General features: G+C 50.6%; 1 protein-coding gene across 1 annotated transcript; it reads left to right on the forward strand.

Moving 5' to 3' along the window:
• The first annotated feature begins 6133 nt into the window (after nucleotides 1-6133).
• Nucleotides 6134-15041, forward strand: Cln8 (CLN8 transmembrane ER and ERGIC protein). The gene is made up of 3 exons (XM_059244509.1): nucleotides 6134-6387; nucleotides 12495-13165; nucleotides 14286-15041. Exons 2-3 carry the CDS (start codon nucleotides 12623-12625, stop codon nucleotides 14607-14609), a joined length of 867 nt encoding a protein of 288 aa, XP_059100492.1. The 5' UTR covers nucleotides 6134-6387; nucleotides 12495-12622; the 3' UTR covers nucleotides 14610-15041.
• The last annotated feature ends 802 nt before the right edge of the window (nucleotides 15042-15843 follow it).

Genomic DNA, 15843 nt, shown 5'->3' on the forward strand with positions numbered 1-15843 from the left:
CCGCCTGGCTCTGCCTCCTGAGTGCTGGGATTAAAGGCGTGCACCACCAATGCCTGGCTAAGAATCCGTTTCAAATACAACGTGGAAGGTTGTTAACCCCACAGGTCAAGAATTAGACCACTACCACAGTTTAAAGCCAAATCTGAAGCAAACTTTAATTAAATACTGGCCTGGTGAATTGATTCTGGCTAGGTCCATCTCTGGGTTTCCAGAAAGTGGCCCTGAATTGGTTTGCAGTGGCTTAAGTATTTCCCATCAGGTCCAATCAGGGGCAAGCATACATCCTGACATATTCCCTGCCTGTGAATCTTGTGCCCACATGTGATCAAGCACATCTGGTGCAGATGGGTCAAACAAACTTGTTTAGGGGAGTGAAAACATGTGGCTTGTTATCTCCCATAAACAATAGCCTCCAGCATTTCAGGAACTCTCCGTCCCTTGGGCAAGGGGCTTGCACATCAGATGTATTTTTGTTTCACGGATCTCTATGGCATAGTAATTAAAACTTAAAATGTCAACTTTGACTCTCACAAGGCATCTGAGGACCAATGGCACTCTCAATGTCCTCCTCTGGTCTCCATATATACTTTGTGTACGAATGCATACCAAAAGCAAAAAGCAAAACAAAGAAAACCTTCTATGTCACCTGAGTCCCAGTCCTGGTTGGCACCCTCCCAGGAAGTACAGTAGAGACATTTGTCCTTTGTGGGATAGTGGAAAGTCCACTGGGAGCACAGCACTCTTCCTCATAGTTTCTTCCTAGAGTATAGTGTACCCCTAATGGGTCCCCCTGAAGCATGATGTTCTCCTCTGACAATTCCTACTGGAGCACAATGTCCTCCACTGAAGGTTCCCTCTGCCACCCATGACTCATACTAAAATGGCGTAACCACTAAACATGGTAGTGGTATTGTAGTGTTAAGCTGGGGCTGTTCTCCTTTCTGGATGTGGCTTTTTACCCTCCACGATAATTGCTGCTGTGGATTGACTTGGTATTCTACAACCTCTGGTACCTTTTCCCCTCGGGAAGCAAGAACTATCTCCCCACCCTACCTCCAAAATTGTGAAAACCAAGAAAAGTCCCTAGATTTGGACGCATGTCCTCACAGGAGTAAGTCACCCATATTAGAGCCGTGCAAGTCACTGTCAGGAAATGTATGTTGACTGACAGGGCAATGTCTTTGTAACCATTAACCTCCCACGTTCCATGAGCCCCGCCCATGCTGTGTGGCTGGCACTCATTGGGCAAAGGGTTTGGAGCCATGAGGTCACTCCTGCTCTCACTGTGGAGACCAACAACCCTGTAATCACAGGTTTGGCTCAGGAAGGCTCTGGTGCTACAAGGTCACCTAACCAGTAACTCCCTGCCTAAAGGTCCATTCCCGGCTGCAGGCACTGTGCCTCATGGCTCAGAACTCATCAGGTTTCCAGAGGACAATGCTTTTAGGTAAAGAAATGGACACAGTGTATGTTCATATCAGCTGGAAGGAAGGCTTTGGGAAGAGATGCTTCCCTATATGACAATTTTTTTTGTGTGTGTGTGTGTGTGTGTGTGTGTGTGTGTGTATGTGTTTAAAGGAGCTTTAATTTTGCAATTGTCAGTTAGGCAATGGTGGCATACCACTTTAATCCCTCGGGAGGCAGAGAGTGGTGGATCTCTGAGAGTTTAGGGCCAGCCTGGTCTACAAAGTGAGTTTCAGGACAGCCAGGGTTACACAGAGAATTCCTGTCTTTAACAACAACAACAACAAATTTGCAATAGTCAAAGAAAAAAAAAATTTGGAACAGTCAGTGAGGCTTTCCCCAGAGGTCTGCTGGGGAAAGAGTGGTACCCCACAGTGAGGTTCTATGGTAGGAAGTAGAAAGGACACAAGGTGAATGTGAGGGAAGTGGGACTAGGTGGGAGTCTGCAGTGGGAAATTACAGAGAAGAAATAAACACCCAGGCGAGGGCATTGATCTTGCTACATGGACTCAAGAGGCTTCTCCCTGAGGGCAGGCCAAGTGATGATAAGGCTGCCTATTTGCAGGAATTTCATCTGAAAGCAAGGGTGGATTTTTCACCAGCTTGGTAGGATTCTTGGTGAAACTGGCCCAAGGTCAGGACCTTAAACACTTAACAGGATTGCTGAGAATTAGGTTGGAATGTGCCCCTGGGAATGACCAAGTGCAAAGAGGAGCTTGTGACTGAGCCTTTGACACATCATAGACCTGGGTTCCAACAGTGTAATGCTCCATCTGATACTGGATGTCAGGAGGCTTGTCCCAGCGATTATACAGATAATAGGGGTCAGTGGTTAAGAACACTGGCTGCTCTTCCAGAGGACCTGGGTCCCATTCCCAACACCCACATGGTAGCTCAGGCCAGTCTGTAACTCCAGTTCCAAGAGAGCTGACCCTTTCTTCTGGCCTCCTCAGGAATTGCATTCATGTGGTATGCAGACTTACATGCAGGCAAAATAAAAAATGACAGACTGAGTACAGAGTCTCAGGCAAGTTTTGAATTGGAAAATGGGGGGCTTAAGGAAAGGGTGAGCACTGGCCTCCTCAAAAGTGAGGCTGCCACTACTGCCGTAACAGAAGAAAGAAAAGAGTTTCACAACAAGTCAGTATAAAGCAGAATTGTAGGGTTATTAAGAAAAATGTTTTAGACAGGGTGTGATGGCCTATTTCTTTAATCCCAGCACAGGTGGATCTCTGAGTTTGAGGCCAGCCTGGTCTACAGAGCCAGTATCAAGACAGCCAGGACTGTTACATAGAGAAACCCTGTCTTAGAAAAAAATAAAAATAAAAAACAAAAAAAAAATGCTTTCACATAGGGTTAAACTTGGGTGTCAATAGTCAAGTACTTATGAAAAAAGACAGCACAGAGCCAAGACCAAGCACTTACTTTTCTCTTAGTAAATGAAGTCATAGTACAGTTTTTGAGGAACAGTGAACAGGATTACAGCCTGTTTGTTACAGACAAAGTAAGAACACAGGTCACAGGGGTGGAAGAAATCTTTATTAGGACACAGGGAGTTAAGACATATGCCTGCCTGACTGTGGACAAAGTTCACAATCTTGTCTGTGAACTGCCCAGGAAACTCTGGGTTTATGGCTGGGAGAAGAGTGAAGTTAAACTCCAAAATCACTCGTGTTTAGACCTTAAGTATGGCTATTGCTATTTTAACAGTGTGGTTTGCATTATCTCTATTGAAAAGGAATGTTGCACCAGGCGGTGGTGGCGCATGCCTTTAATCCAAGCACTCGGGAGGCAGAGGCAGGCAGATCTCTGTGAGTTCAAGGCCAGCCTGGCCTACAATTCGAGTTTCAGGACAGCCAGGACTGTCAAATCCTGTCAAATAAATAAATAAATAGCAAAATAAAATAAAAAGGAATATTGTAGGCAGTCTACAGTGAATTCACTCAGACTCCAAGGTGAGGGACCCCTTTCCCTTCCCACGGCGTCTTGATTTGGCCTGCCTTTCCATTTTGCCTCACTTAACCCTTTTTAAGGGCATTTTCCCTTGTGAGATGCAAGTTGACAGCCAGTTTGTCCCTAAAGACAGCATTGCACCGTCCTGCACCAAAAGACAAGGGACGGGCACATTACACGCAGGAGGGACAAGGAGGAGAGGCACTTGCAGGTAACAGGCCACGTGGGTTAGATTTGTGAGCCTGTGTCTCTTGTTCCCATGAACACTACTTCGTCTGGGGAATAGCTCCACGGATCTCTTCCTCTCTCACCTGGAGACACACCCCTTTGAGCACTCTGTCATGTTTGAGTCCAGAGGCAAGAATTAGGTAGGAGAAATTTTTTCTTTTGAGATTATAATACAATTACAACATTGTTCCTTTCTCTTTCCTCACCCCCAAAACCCTCCCATATACCTCTCCCTTTTTTTGTTTGTTTGTTTGTTTGTTTTCGAGACAGGGTTTCTCTCTGTGTAGCTTTGTGCCTTTCCTGGAACTCGCTTTGGAGACCAGGCTGGCTTCGAACTCACAAAGATCCGCCTGCCTCTGCCTCCCGAGTGCTGGGATTAAAGGCATGCACCACCACTGCCCAGCTCCTGCTCTCTTTCAAACTCATGGCAAGAGGAAATGTATTCCCCACCTGCTAATGCCTTGTAAGGAAAATCTTCTCATTATTATTATTATTATTATTATTATTATTATTATTATTATTATGTTTTGGGTTTTTTTTGTTTGTTTGTTTGTTCTTTGAAACAGGGTTTCTCTGTGTAGCTTTGGAGCCTTTCCTGGAACTCACTCTGTAGACCAGGCTGGCCTCGAACTCACAGAGATCTGCCTGCCTCTGCCTCCCGAGTGCTGGGATTAAAGACGTGCACCACCACCGCCCGGCCCTCCTTTTTATTGTTTTATTTGTGTGTATCCCTGAGCATGCCACACCAGACATCCATACCCAGGACTCACGTGGTAGAAGGAAACCGTCTCAAAACAATGAAACGTGGCATGAGCACACTTTGCTACCATCCCAGGAGATGAGTGTTAAACTGTCCCTCAGCACCACCTCCGTTAAACTCATTCCAAATTTGCCTTCTTCAAATCGCCTGTGGCACAGCATCTGAGGGCAGCGGCCTAGAGATTCAGTCAAGGAGCACTGGGTTTCTTCCTCTGGAGTGTTTCTCACGGTGCCTGGGCAGGCTCTGTAACGTCTGAATGGATGAGTGAGCAGCTTGGCACCTGGTCCACAGGAAGTTTAGAGTACTTAGAGGAGGCATCAATCTTGGCCAGTCATCCTATTTCCACCTCCCAAAGGGTCAGGATTACAAACCAATGCCTGCACACCCAGCTCACTTTTTGCTGTTATTTTGAGACAGGGTCTCATGTAGCTCAGGGTTGTCTTTACTGTGGTTGCTTACACAGTAAAGCAGGGAAGCACGAACTGAGGCACTAACCATGGGCTCAGGGATGCCACAAATATTAATGAAACATGGGGGAAACACAAAAATTGAGTGTCAATATACATCTTTCTCCTGAACAGACGATTCAATGACACTTCCAAAGGGACCCTTATGCACGAGTCATGGGGACATTGGGCTTAAATCACAGTTCGTTGGCCATTTTATCCATCTTGTGTGTGGTGTTTCTCAAAGGTTCTTTTGCAGGTGGCTGTGTTGGTTATCTGTGTTGAAATTCCTTGTGTCCAGAGACAAAAATCAGAACCAGGAGGGTGGGGTATGTACAGGAATTTATTCCTTCTAGAGTCTTCTCTAGCTAGCTCTCCTACCTCAAGGTAAGGCGTGATACAATCCAGGGTAGGGTGGACAACTGTGCTCTCTGGATGAGAGATAAGAATTTGAGAACACCTGACTAGCTGACATTGCGCAAGAAGTGCTGAGGCCATTTGTGTGACTCCAGAGCCACGGTGGGCTCTCCAAGTGCTGGCCATCTGCTCAGAGAGAGGGGACCGATTCTGCTCCAGCCACTGCTCTCCTAATGGCCTCAGGTCGTTGGTAGGTGCATGGCATGGGTGAACTGGGTCGGGAGGTCTTTGCCCTTCCCGTAATGCTGCCTCTAGGGATCCAGCGCCAAGTAGCTTTGGCTGTTGGCAGGAGCACGGGGCTGCTCCTCAACTGTCCTTGACTTTGGGGCAGAACCCACTGTGTAGACAGGAGCCAGGTGCCACTGCCTGGAAGACAATGCTGTTGTAGTAAGGGACGCGCTGTGGTCCATTCGGCCCGCCTGAGCACAATCTCCTGGCTCGAACCAATCGCCGGGAGCTCCGAGCGCGGGCCCACAACTCGGGAACACCAACCCGGAGACGCACGCGTGCGTTTGCATTCGACCACTGATCTGCGACCTCAGAGGCCCCGGGGTGATGGAGTGGATGTACGTAGGGGCGGTCTTGGGGGCAGGTCCACGCAGAAGTAGGGTCTCAGTTGAGTGTTCTTGAGGAATTCCCCCACGGACCCCTCCCTACCCTTCTTCAGGGTTCCAGCGCCGGCTTGAGTCACGACAGTCCAATTCAGCATAGCTCGCCGCACAAGGCGCAGCCCGCTCCAGACGCCCCCACGGCTGCTGGGTGGTACGGCTCGCACCCCTACGCCTGCCTTGGTAGTGTCCCACGGGGGCGGGGCCTGGGCTTGTCGGCTGCGGTGGGCCGCGGCGCGCGTGCGCGATGGGCAGTGTTTGCTCGGCTCGCGACAGTGTCGTAGGTGTTTCTCCCGGGGGTAAGGGCGGGACGGACCGAAAGCCGGGCGCCAGCTGAGGCGGGGACACAGGTGGGCGTGGGGTCCTGGTCTCCGGTGCCACCCACCGGTGGGTATCCTGTCTGGTTCATGTCACTGGGTGTGTCTCCACGGCGCGGGAGCTCCTGGGACGCCGAGTCTGAGCAGCTGATGGGCCAAGAGGCGGTGCCCCCCTTCTGCTCACCTGAATGCAGGTGAGGCGTGGAGGTCGCCCTGGGTGCACCCTCCTGCAGTGGGGCTACCATCGCCTGGCCACCCGAGGAGGAGGCATTTCTTTGGGTTTGGCATCCAGGTCATGGGGTCAGCGGGGGCGTGAGTGGACGGGCCAGACTGGGTGCGATTGCATAGGACGACACCGGGAGAACATGATACAAGGAGGAGCAGCAAAGAGCCGGACCAGTCTGGGGCGAAGCGGGACAGGACGCTGGACTAGGTCAGCATAGTGCTAGGCGCTAGGGAGCTTGAGCATGGATCATCATGGGAATAGAAGGGTTAAGACAACGTTGGCCTGATCGGCAGGAGGTGGCCCTGGGTGGTGTCAGCATATAGTGAGGGGGAGGAGGAATAGAACACCTAGCTGGAGTCAACACACTACAGGAGATAACAGGTCCTGGGGCTTAGGGTGTTGCTTCAGATAAGGACAGGATGGAGCTCTGCTTGGTCGTGGGTGCCTGAGGCGTTTTAGAAGGCTTTAAGAATCTGTCGGAATAGCTGGGAGCAGGTGGCAGTTGCTAAGTACTGTTTGAATTTGTCGCTATTCATTTTCTTCCCTTGTTTGAATATATGAAATCTGTAGCTATACACTGGATTTGTTTCCATGGTTTTTTGTTTTGTTTTGTATTTTTTACTTAAGCTTTTCAGGAAGAATGTGAGCATTTGGAAAAGGCCATGATTAAGGAAACATCGTATATTGTGAAAAATATGAGATGCCTCCACACCCACCAGGTCTTCTGTTAGCTCTCGTAGACCTGCCCTAGCGTTCAGGCTCTCATTGTTATGGAAACAACACTTAGACCAGGGCCTCCCTTCCAGGCCCCATGAAAGTTCTCTGAGATACTCTGTACAGAATATCTTAGGATAATGAGAAACTGGAGGACCCTGTTAGGACACTGGATGGGTAAATGAACACACATCCTGGTCTCGTGTCCCCTAGGCCACCGAGAACCACATGGAAGAGGATCAGTGAGGGGGGTTTACTGATGTGCTGCTCAAGGCAAAGCAACAGTAAACAGCTTACATGTGTTTATCTCCCCTTCCTTTTTTTTTTTTTTTTTTAAATAGGAAATGTTTTTATCTAGGGAAGGACTGACTCAGCATGTGCCAGAAACTCACTGGTATTGCTTAGAGCTTGCTCAGGGGATAACACAGTTTCATTTCTCCATTTTCAGGCTTATGTTTTGTCAGTTTTGTTTAAGCGTATATTTGTTTCGATGTTGGGAAAATATTTCCACCCACCACCTGTGCGTGATTCCGGAAGTGTTAGGGGAATTCTCGTGCCGATAGTCCATGGGCATGTTCTAATTGATCGCGTCAAGGGAGAGTGACAGCCGGTGTGGAAAAGAAAACAAAGGGAGGATTTCTGCAGTGGGGTACCCAAAGAAGTGCTGAGTGAGCTAAGATGTGTGAGTTAGACACAGGACTGGTGAGTGTCCTGGGGTGCAGTGAAACCACAGCCTTTGGGGCCGTGGCCGCCACCCCCCATTTCCCCCATGGGAAGAGAAATCAAGGAACCTTACAGAGGCCACATCTGACTGGAGATTGTGAAGCGACTGGACTCGCTCTGTTAGTGGGAAACGGTGCATCTGATGGCTGGATGCGCAAAAGAAATAAAAGGAAGACATGACTGCCCCGAGGTATGGTGGAGGAGAAGGTTTATTGTAGATACAGGGAGAGCAGAGGCATCTGGGAGAGTCCAGAGTGAACATGATCCTGAGCCAGGCCATGTGAGGGGAGGGGAGAGAGGAGAGCCAGGACACCAAGAGACCAATAAGGTGTAAAGGGCTGTGTGACCGAAGTGGCCGAGTTATGTAGGGAAGGGTAGCCCAGCCCCTGGGCTGGAGAAGTTTAGGATAGGGGTGAGGTATGCCAACCAGGAGAACCCCTGTAACAGGTAGGCGCTGCTGGGAGAAGCTGGCAGCCAGCGTCAGCTTTGATGTGTTAATAGGCACCTATGTCCCCGGGTTTGAGACCTAGCCGTGGTATAATTTCTGGGTGGTGTTCTGAAAGAAAACACACAGCCATTATTCCCTCTGACTGCAGTTCCAAGTTTGGGGTCCATTATCCTAACCCAACACAAAAATTCTGCTACACCTAGCTGTCTGGAGGAACTCACAGATGCCAACAGTAAGCTGAAGGCTTCCCTGGGTGCCGAATCTAAGCTCCTGGTGATGTGGCCCTCTGGTCACAGCACTAAACTGACACTCTCGTTCGTTTATGTACATTGGAGGTTTTGTTTTTAAAAGGCACAGTTCAGTGCAAGCAGAGCTCAGGCCTCTGACTGTAATAGAATGAGATGAGCTTTGGAGAGACACCCTCCACCCTCAAGGATTGATGAGTTGCAATGGGCTCTGGGCTGAGGCTAGTGGCAGCCCTTGCAAGTTCCTTCTGTCCTGCCTTTGGCTCCTCCTCCATGGAGACCGAGGGCTGCTGACTGTTAACTGGAGGGACAAGTTGACAGTAAGCAGTATGGAGAGGTCCTCAAGTCGGGCTTGGTGTGAAGCAGGCACACAGAAGGGGAATGGTTGTGACCTCAGTGTCCCTTTTTTGCCTTTCTAATGTGAGAGGGATGTGGTTAGTTTGAGGAGCAGAAATAGATGTGAAAAGAGAACTGAGCTGGTCCCATACACATCTGAGCTGCCTAGGAGGCACAGCTGTGACTCTGCAGAGGGACCCGCAGGGCTCTGCAGGACTCCAGGGACGGATGGCCAGATGGGCCCCCAACACCAGACAGGCGAACCTGGCCTGTTATTCTCATGGCTGAGGACACTGAAGTTTACCTTGCTGCTGCCTCCCCAGATGAAGGATGCTGATTGGTGATGTTAGTTGCCAAGACAACACAGGCTGCCCAGAGCTTTGCGCATGGTGCTTTATGGAAACATAACGTAGCAGGAGAGCCGAGCTCTGAACCAGCGTGGGGAAGTGGGGATAGGGGTTGAAGTGTGGTGTGTGTTCTGGTGTATAATTAATTCATCGTGTCTGTAACTATTTGGCACCTGTTCTGGAATGGTCAGGAAGTCTGTCAGTGACCGATGTGGGGTGCTTCCTTAGACGCCCTCGCTCTAAAAGATGCCTTGAAGATTTGGAACCATTCTCTCTCTGGTGAAGAAGAAACAGACTAGGTGGATGTGCCTGACATGGCGGGTGCTTCCCACTCTGCTGTCCTGTATCTCTGTGTATTTTGTTTCTGGGGTCAGGTCCCCCCCCCCCCCCCCCCCGTGCTCAGTGAAGCTTGGAGAACCCACTCAGCCGGGTTGTCTTCCTCCCGCTCTGTCTAAACCAGAGCTTTCGTGAGACAGTTCTCATGTCCCTTGATTTAGGAAGTGGACCTAATAGAGATTTCCAGAGTCAAGGTCCAGGCCCCATAGTAGCTGGCATCTTGGCCACTGATACAGTGATGTAATCGCAGTAAAATGGGAACTTGTGCCCTGTCTCATGACTTGTAGACAAGTGCAGAATGGGGGCCTTTTTTTCTCCAGTTCCAGGAAGGAAGATCTGCCTTCATTTCTAGTACTATACTAGGCTTTAATGTGCCTGGGTTAGAAGGTGTAGAGTACTTAGCTCTGTGTGTGTGTGTGTGTGTGTGTGTGTGTGTGTGTGTGTGTGTGTGTGTTGGTGGGGATCATGAGTTCAAAGCCAGCTTCGTTCTCAGAAAAAATGCAGAGCCATACCAAGGCCAAGTGCCCCACCCCTGTGTGAACATGTTAAGTTTGTTTGTGTGAGAGTAACTTTTTTTTTTTTTTTTTTCTGGAGCTGAGGACCGAACCCAGGGCCTTGCACTTGCTAGGCAAGCGCTCTACCACTGAGCTAAACCCCCAAACCCGAGAGTAACGTTTGGAGTCATTGGAAATGTGAAATAAGGTGGTGGTGTTCCAAGCGGAGGCATGAGCCACAGGTGTAGGCTGTGCACAGAACAGCCTCTAGGTTGTCATCTCCTGAGAACATGTCCGTGTGTCCGGAAACCACCATCAGGGGACAGTGACATGGGGCTCCTGGAATTGTGGGGGATGCATGAGTATGAGAGTTGTGCCCTCCCAGCTGTGTCCTGTGTTAAATCTGGGGGGAAACCAGCACTTCTAGGGTGTTGGCCTTGGTTATAGGACCACAGCCAATAGGAGTATGAGGGCTACAGGGTCCTTTGTCCTTTGGGGCGGCCCTAGCACTCAGGCTCAGCACAAGCCACACGCTTTGCGGCTTTCTGCAGCTACAGAGCGAGTGAATTAGTGTAGGAGCTAATGTAGTGCTCCGTCTCTCCACCCCGCTGCCTCACGGTTAGTTGATGAGTGCACAGCCCTGCTGTGATATTCTGCCTCCATCCCCCAAAGTGTGTGTCCGTGTCCGGAAGCACCCTGCTCTGAGGAAGTAGGGTCAGGGTTCATCCACCTTGCTGTGGGACTGGCCTTCTGCGACTGCTAAGCTGGTTCTTCTGGAAGTGAAAGGCCTGTCAGGTCTCATGATTTCCTCCAGTCTTTTTGTTTGTTTTTCGAGACAGGGTTTCTCCGTGTAGTTTTGGTGCCTGTCCTGGATCTCTCTCCGTAGACCAGGCTGGCCTCAAACTCACAGAGATCCGCCTGGCTCTGCCTCCGGAGTGCTGGGATTATAGGCGTGTGCCACCACCGCCTGGCTAGATTTCCTCCAATCTTAACACTCTCACTTTCACAGTTTCACCAAGTAGATCCAGTTTAGGTACCTTTTGCCATCTAAGCACAATTTGGAATCTGCATGCATTCAGCAAGTATTTCATGTGTGCCGGCCATTGTACCAGGCAGTGGGGTTATAAAGATGGGCAGGTTGGGCTTCTGCCTCAGAGGGCCGGTGGCATGCAGGCTGGGGCTGAGCACTAGAGTGCAGCTTGGGTTCGGTCCCCGAGGGCATGTGGGTTGGTCTGAAGGGCATTTGTGGTGTGGTGCTTCTGCACAGACTAGAGAGCATCTGAAGCAAGTGGATTTAAGCTGGCTGGTCGAGGCCAGAGGCATCAGCCGGGTAGTTACAACTCAGGACTTGAGAGCTAGAGCATGGGGCAAGGTGCAGGAGAGTGTGAGGCTGGGGCCCGGGAAAGGAAGTGGGTCATACCCAAACACTGGTAGGTCCCGGGCAGTAGTAGTCTAGACTTATTCTGGAAGCTCTGCTAGAGTCCTTTATCAGAGGAACTAAAGTCATGAAAAGCAGCATAGGACAGGTTCTTGGTATGAACTATAAAACAAATTAACAGCCATTTCAGGAAGTGAACTCTTAGGATGTTCCAGATGAGGGACTTTCAACCTTTACCATGTACCAGACTTTGCTTCCATCCCATAGCATCCGCTGCTCTCCAGTGCCCATGGTTTTGTTCTCCTCTTAGGGAAACTGAGTCCCAGAAATGTCCAAAGGCCACATGTCCAGTACAGGCAGGAGTAGGATTTGAACCCAGGTGTTCCCGACCCCATCCATGTCCATGTACTTGGCAGAGATCATAATATTTTTATTAACAGCTTTTCCAAACCCGGAACATGAAGGAAACATTCTTTTTTCAGATTCTAGAGGTGAAGGGCCTCAACAGAATGTAGTGTCACTAAGCCGGGCGGTGGTGGTGCACGCCTTTAATCCCAGCACTCGGGAGGCAGAGCCAGGCGGATCTCTGTGAGTTCGAGGCCAGCCTGGGCTACCAAGTGAGTTCCAGGAAAGGCGCAAAGCTACACAGAGAAACCCTGTCTCGAAAAACCAAAAAAAAAAAAAAAAAAAAAAAAAAGAATGTAGTGTCACTGTTCGGCCTCTGGATTATGTAGTTTATTTCCAGACTGCTGCCAAGGCTGGAGCTCTGTGGGAAGAGCATAGCCCGAGTCTGTGAGAACGTGTCTGCCTCCCTTCACGGCAGAGCATCTCGGGGATCATCTTCTTTCCTTTTCCTGTGCTGTCTGTAGGTCTCTTGCAGGGTTCATGTATGTTTGTAAGCCTAAGAGTGAGGTAGAAAGCTTAAGACATACTCCCCACACATTGTCCTGGGGTGAAGGTGGGTGTGAGTAGACTGTGTGGGGGAGGGAGGCAGTGATGTGTCTTACTTTCCCCCTTCTTCTGAGTCAGCCCAAGGTGAATTTTTTTTCTTCAGATTGAGGATGGATGGCCGAAGATCCTTGAGACAGCTTCACTGAAAGGGAGGAGCGCTGTCAGGCCCAGCTGTCAGGCCCAGCTGCCCGGTGTTGGCCCGGGGACACCCCTGGCATCCAGATTAGGATCATGACTCCTGTGAGCAACCATGGCATGGCGGAGAGCATTTTTGACCTGGACTATGCTTCCTGGAAGATTCGCTCGACCCTAGCGGTGGCCGGCTTTGTCTTCTACCTGGGCGTCTTTGTGGTCTGCCACCAGCTGTCCTCTTCCCTGAACGCCACCTACCGCTCTCTGCTGGCCAAAGAGAAGGTCTTCTGGAACCTGGCGGCTACCCGCGCAGTCTTCGGTGTGCAGAGCACAGCTGCCGGCCTGTGGGCTCTGCTGGGGGACCCCGTGCTCCACGCTGACAAGGCTCTGGGGCAGCAGAACTGGTGCTGGTTTCACGTCACCACAGCCACTGGGTTCTTCCTCTTTGAGAACGTGGCCGTTCACCTGTCCAACCTGTTCTTCCGGACGTTCGACGCGTTTTTGGCTGTCCACCACCTCTTCGCCTTTCTTGGGTTTCTGGGTTCGGCGGTCAATCTCAGAGCCGGCCACTACCTGGCCATGACCACTTTGCTCTTGGAGATGAGCACACCTTTCACCTGCGTTTCCTGGATGCTCCTGAAGGTGGGTGGGTGCTTCCTGTGGGGGATGTGGGAGTGCTGTGGCTGCCTGCAGAGTGTCAACCGAGGAGTGTCCCCGGCACCTGCCATGAGGCAGCCGTGCCGAGGAGACGTCACCTGGCTGAATTCTAGCTTCTCGAAATTGAGTTAAAGGACAGCTCAGTGGCTCCTAGGACCCAGTCGCTAGTGTCACGTGTCCTAGGAAGAACTGTTTTACTTCAGTACTTAAGATGTTCCCAAGAGAGCTGTTTGTGGTCATAGAAACACTCACGAGGCCACCCCTTAAATCGGTGACTCTTAGCCTTCAGGTGTCACAGCATTTGCACGCATTTTTATGGCAGTGTGAGAGCAACTCTCTGGTTTTGTTGGTGTGCTGGATTCAGAAGGTCGTTCCTGGTCCACCTGGAGGTGACGTAACACAGCCTCATAGTGAGCCTTGAGTCAGACGCCAGTGGTCCTTCCTCTAGAACAGTAGCTCACACCTTAGCTTCCTGCTCTCCCAGCTGGCCCTGAGTCTAGCAGCCCCATCCCCAGCCACCCAGTTCCCAAATTCTGTGCATACAGGGTCGTGTTTCCTCCTGGGAGGAGGGAGCAGCTGCCGCATCCGCATCTGGGGTTGGCAGTCTGAGGAGGCCCGAGGGCTATGTGGGGTGACCAGGCTTGGCCTTATGTTCATGGCAAGGCATCGAGTGCTGCTGCAGCCTCGGCTCCAACCGCAGAAACTCACCTCTGTGCTCATAGCACGGTGTTACAGCACGCGTCCATTTTAGCCTTCACCCAAGGCCCTCCGAGGTGAAAGAGCTAAGGGAACCAGGACATAGGTCTCTCCAAACTGCTCCAGGGTGTGTGTCTGTTGCTGCTAGATAAATGGGGCCTGTTTGCTTTATGATAGGTGCTAATTCAAGATAGAAAGATTTGAGTTTTACCTTAGGGAGTAGGAAGTAAGCGGAACAGGCCCCGCCGATGAGGCGCTGGCCGGCCCAGCCTCTCATCTTCCTTCAGAATTAAGCCCGGGAGATCAAGCGCTGGCTAGAAGCCTGTTGCTTTGATCCGAGTTCATGGTGCGTAAAGGGCACACAACCTTGTCACCTTCCGTACTGACGCCGTGTTCGCTTTGTCCACAGGCCGGCTGGTCAGACTCCCTGTTCTGGAAGGTCAACCAGTGGTTAATGATCCACATGTTTCACGGCCGCATGATCCTCACCTACCACATGTGGTGGGTGTGCTTCCAGCACTGGGGCGCCCTGGTCGGCAGCCTGTACCTGCCTCACTTTGCACTCTTCCTCTGTGGGCTGGCCCTGCTCACACTCATCCTCAACCCCTACTGGACGCACAAAAAGACCCAGCAGCTTCTTAACCCCGTGGACTGGAACTTCGCCCAGCCCGAAACCAAGGGCGGCCGGCAGGAAAGGACCAATGGCCAGGTGCCTCGGAAAAAGAGGCTCTAGCGCCCAGAGACCCGGTGGCTCCACAGAGAGTGACTCTTACACAGGAGCTCGTGAACAAGGGGAATACTCGTCACGTAGGCGAATACCAACTTGTCCTTTAGTGTTAGTTCTGAAGTAGCCATGAAGTATTGCTGGGACGTTGATTTGCCCGCAGGAGGTCTCGGACGCCATGGTCGTCTTCTGATTCCTCTGGTGTGGGCTCAGCCATGCTGTGTCTGCCAGGCCGGGGTCGGGAAGAGCCCTGGTGGCCAGGTGTGCAAGCTGCTAAGGAGGCCAGCCCAAATACTTGAAAGGACCGCGTTAGGAAGGACCCCGTGTGGGTGTGGACGAGTCAGCACACTCACAGTCTGTGTGCCTTATTTGGAAGTCACGTTCTTTCTCATTACAAAGAATTGGCCTAAGAAAATGTGATTTTTGCTGATGTTCATGAATTTTTCAGCCCGTGACACAGCAGCACCCTCTAGTGGCAAGTGGCGGAAGGACGCAGTTCCGGTAAAAAGGTTTTTCTCAGTAGCTGAATGAGCCTAGTTTATCCACCCCTCCTGGCATGGTGTCTGGATCTTCGAGCTATTTCTAATTGACCAAACTGGCTGGCCTAGCCCCCAATTCTGCTCTGTCAATTTCAAGGCAGGGCAGCGACTTTTCCCCTGTGGGCTGTGAGGGGGGTCCCTGTACCCAGAGATGCTCTGCCCGAGTTACCAGAACACAGAACAAACAGGCAGTTTGCTTGATGTGACCATAGGCAAGTGTTCTTACCTGCACTGTGGGTGGGACATCCAAACACCGGCTGCCAGTATTATTGGCAGACGCGGAAACTTTCCCCAAAAGTATACAATTAAAGTACAAAAACCACCTTTGAAATGGTAATTGCTCTTGAAAATCATGTGTTAAGACTTATGTTTGCCATGGATCGTGGGCCTCACCGCATGTTTTGAATACTAATACTTTTAACTTTATCAGGATGTATGATGCCTATTTATTTCATTCTACGAAGGCCTTTATTTTGTGTCCCTAAGAGTATCAACTAAAAACCCTGTAGCTCCTATATCTGCTTTGTGCAGGCACAGGTCCGGCAGTTTTTAACTGGCGGAAGCGTAATAAAGTTATGGCTGTTTACAGAACCAAACACGTACCAGTTCCTGTCTGCTACCGTGAGCTCAGACTCACTGTTGGAGCGTCCGAGAACACTCCGTGTCCAGAACCTGTCTTCAGATGACCAGAATACAGTTGGGAA

This window comes from Peromyscus eremicus, chromosome 17 (genome assembly GCF_949786415.1).
Source record: "Peromyscus eremicus chromosome 17, PerEre_H2_v1, whole genome shotgun sequence".
Classification (NCBI taxonomy): domain Eukaryota; kingdom Metazoa; phylum Chordata; class Mammalia; order Rodentia; family Cricetidae; genus Peromyscus; species Peromyscus eremicus.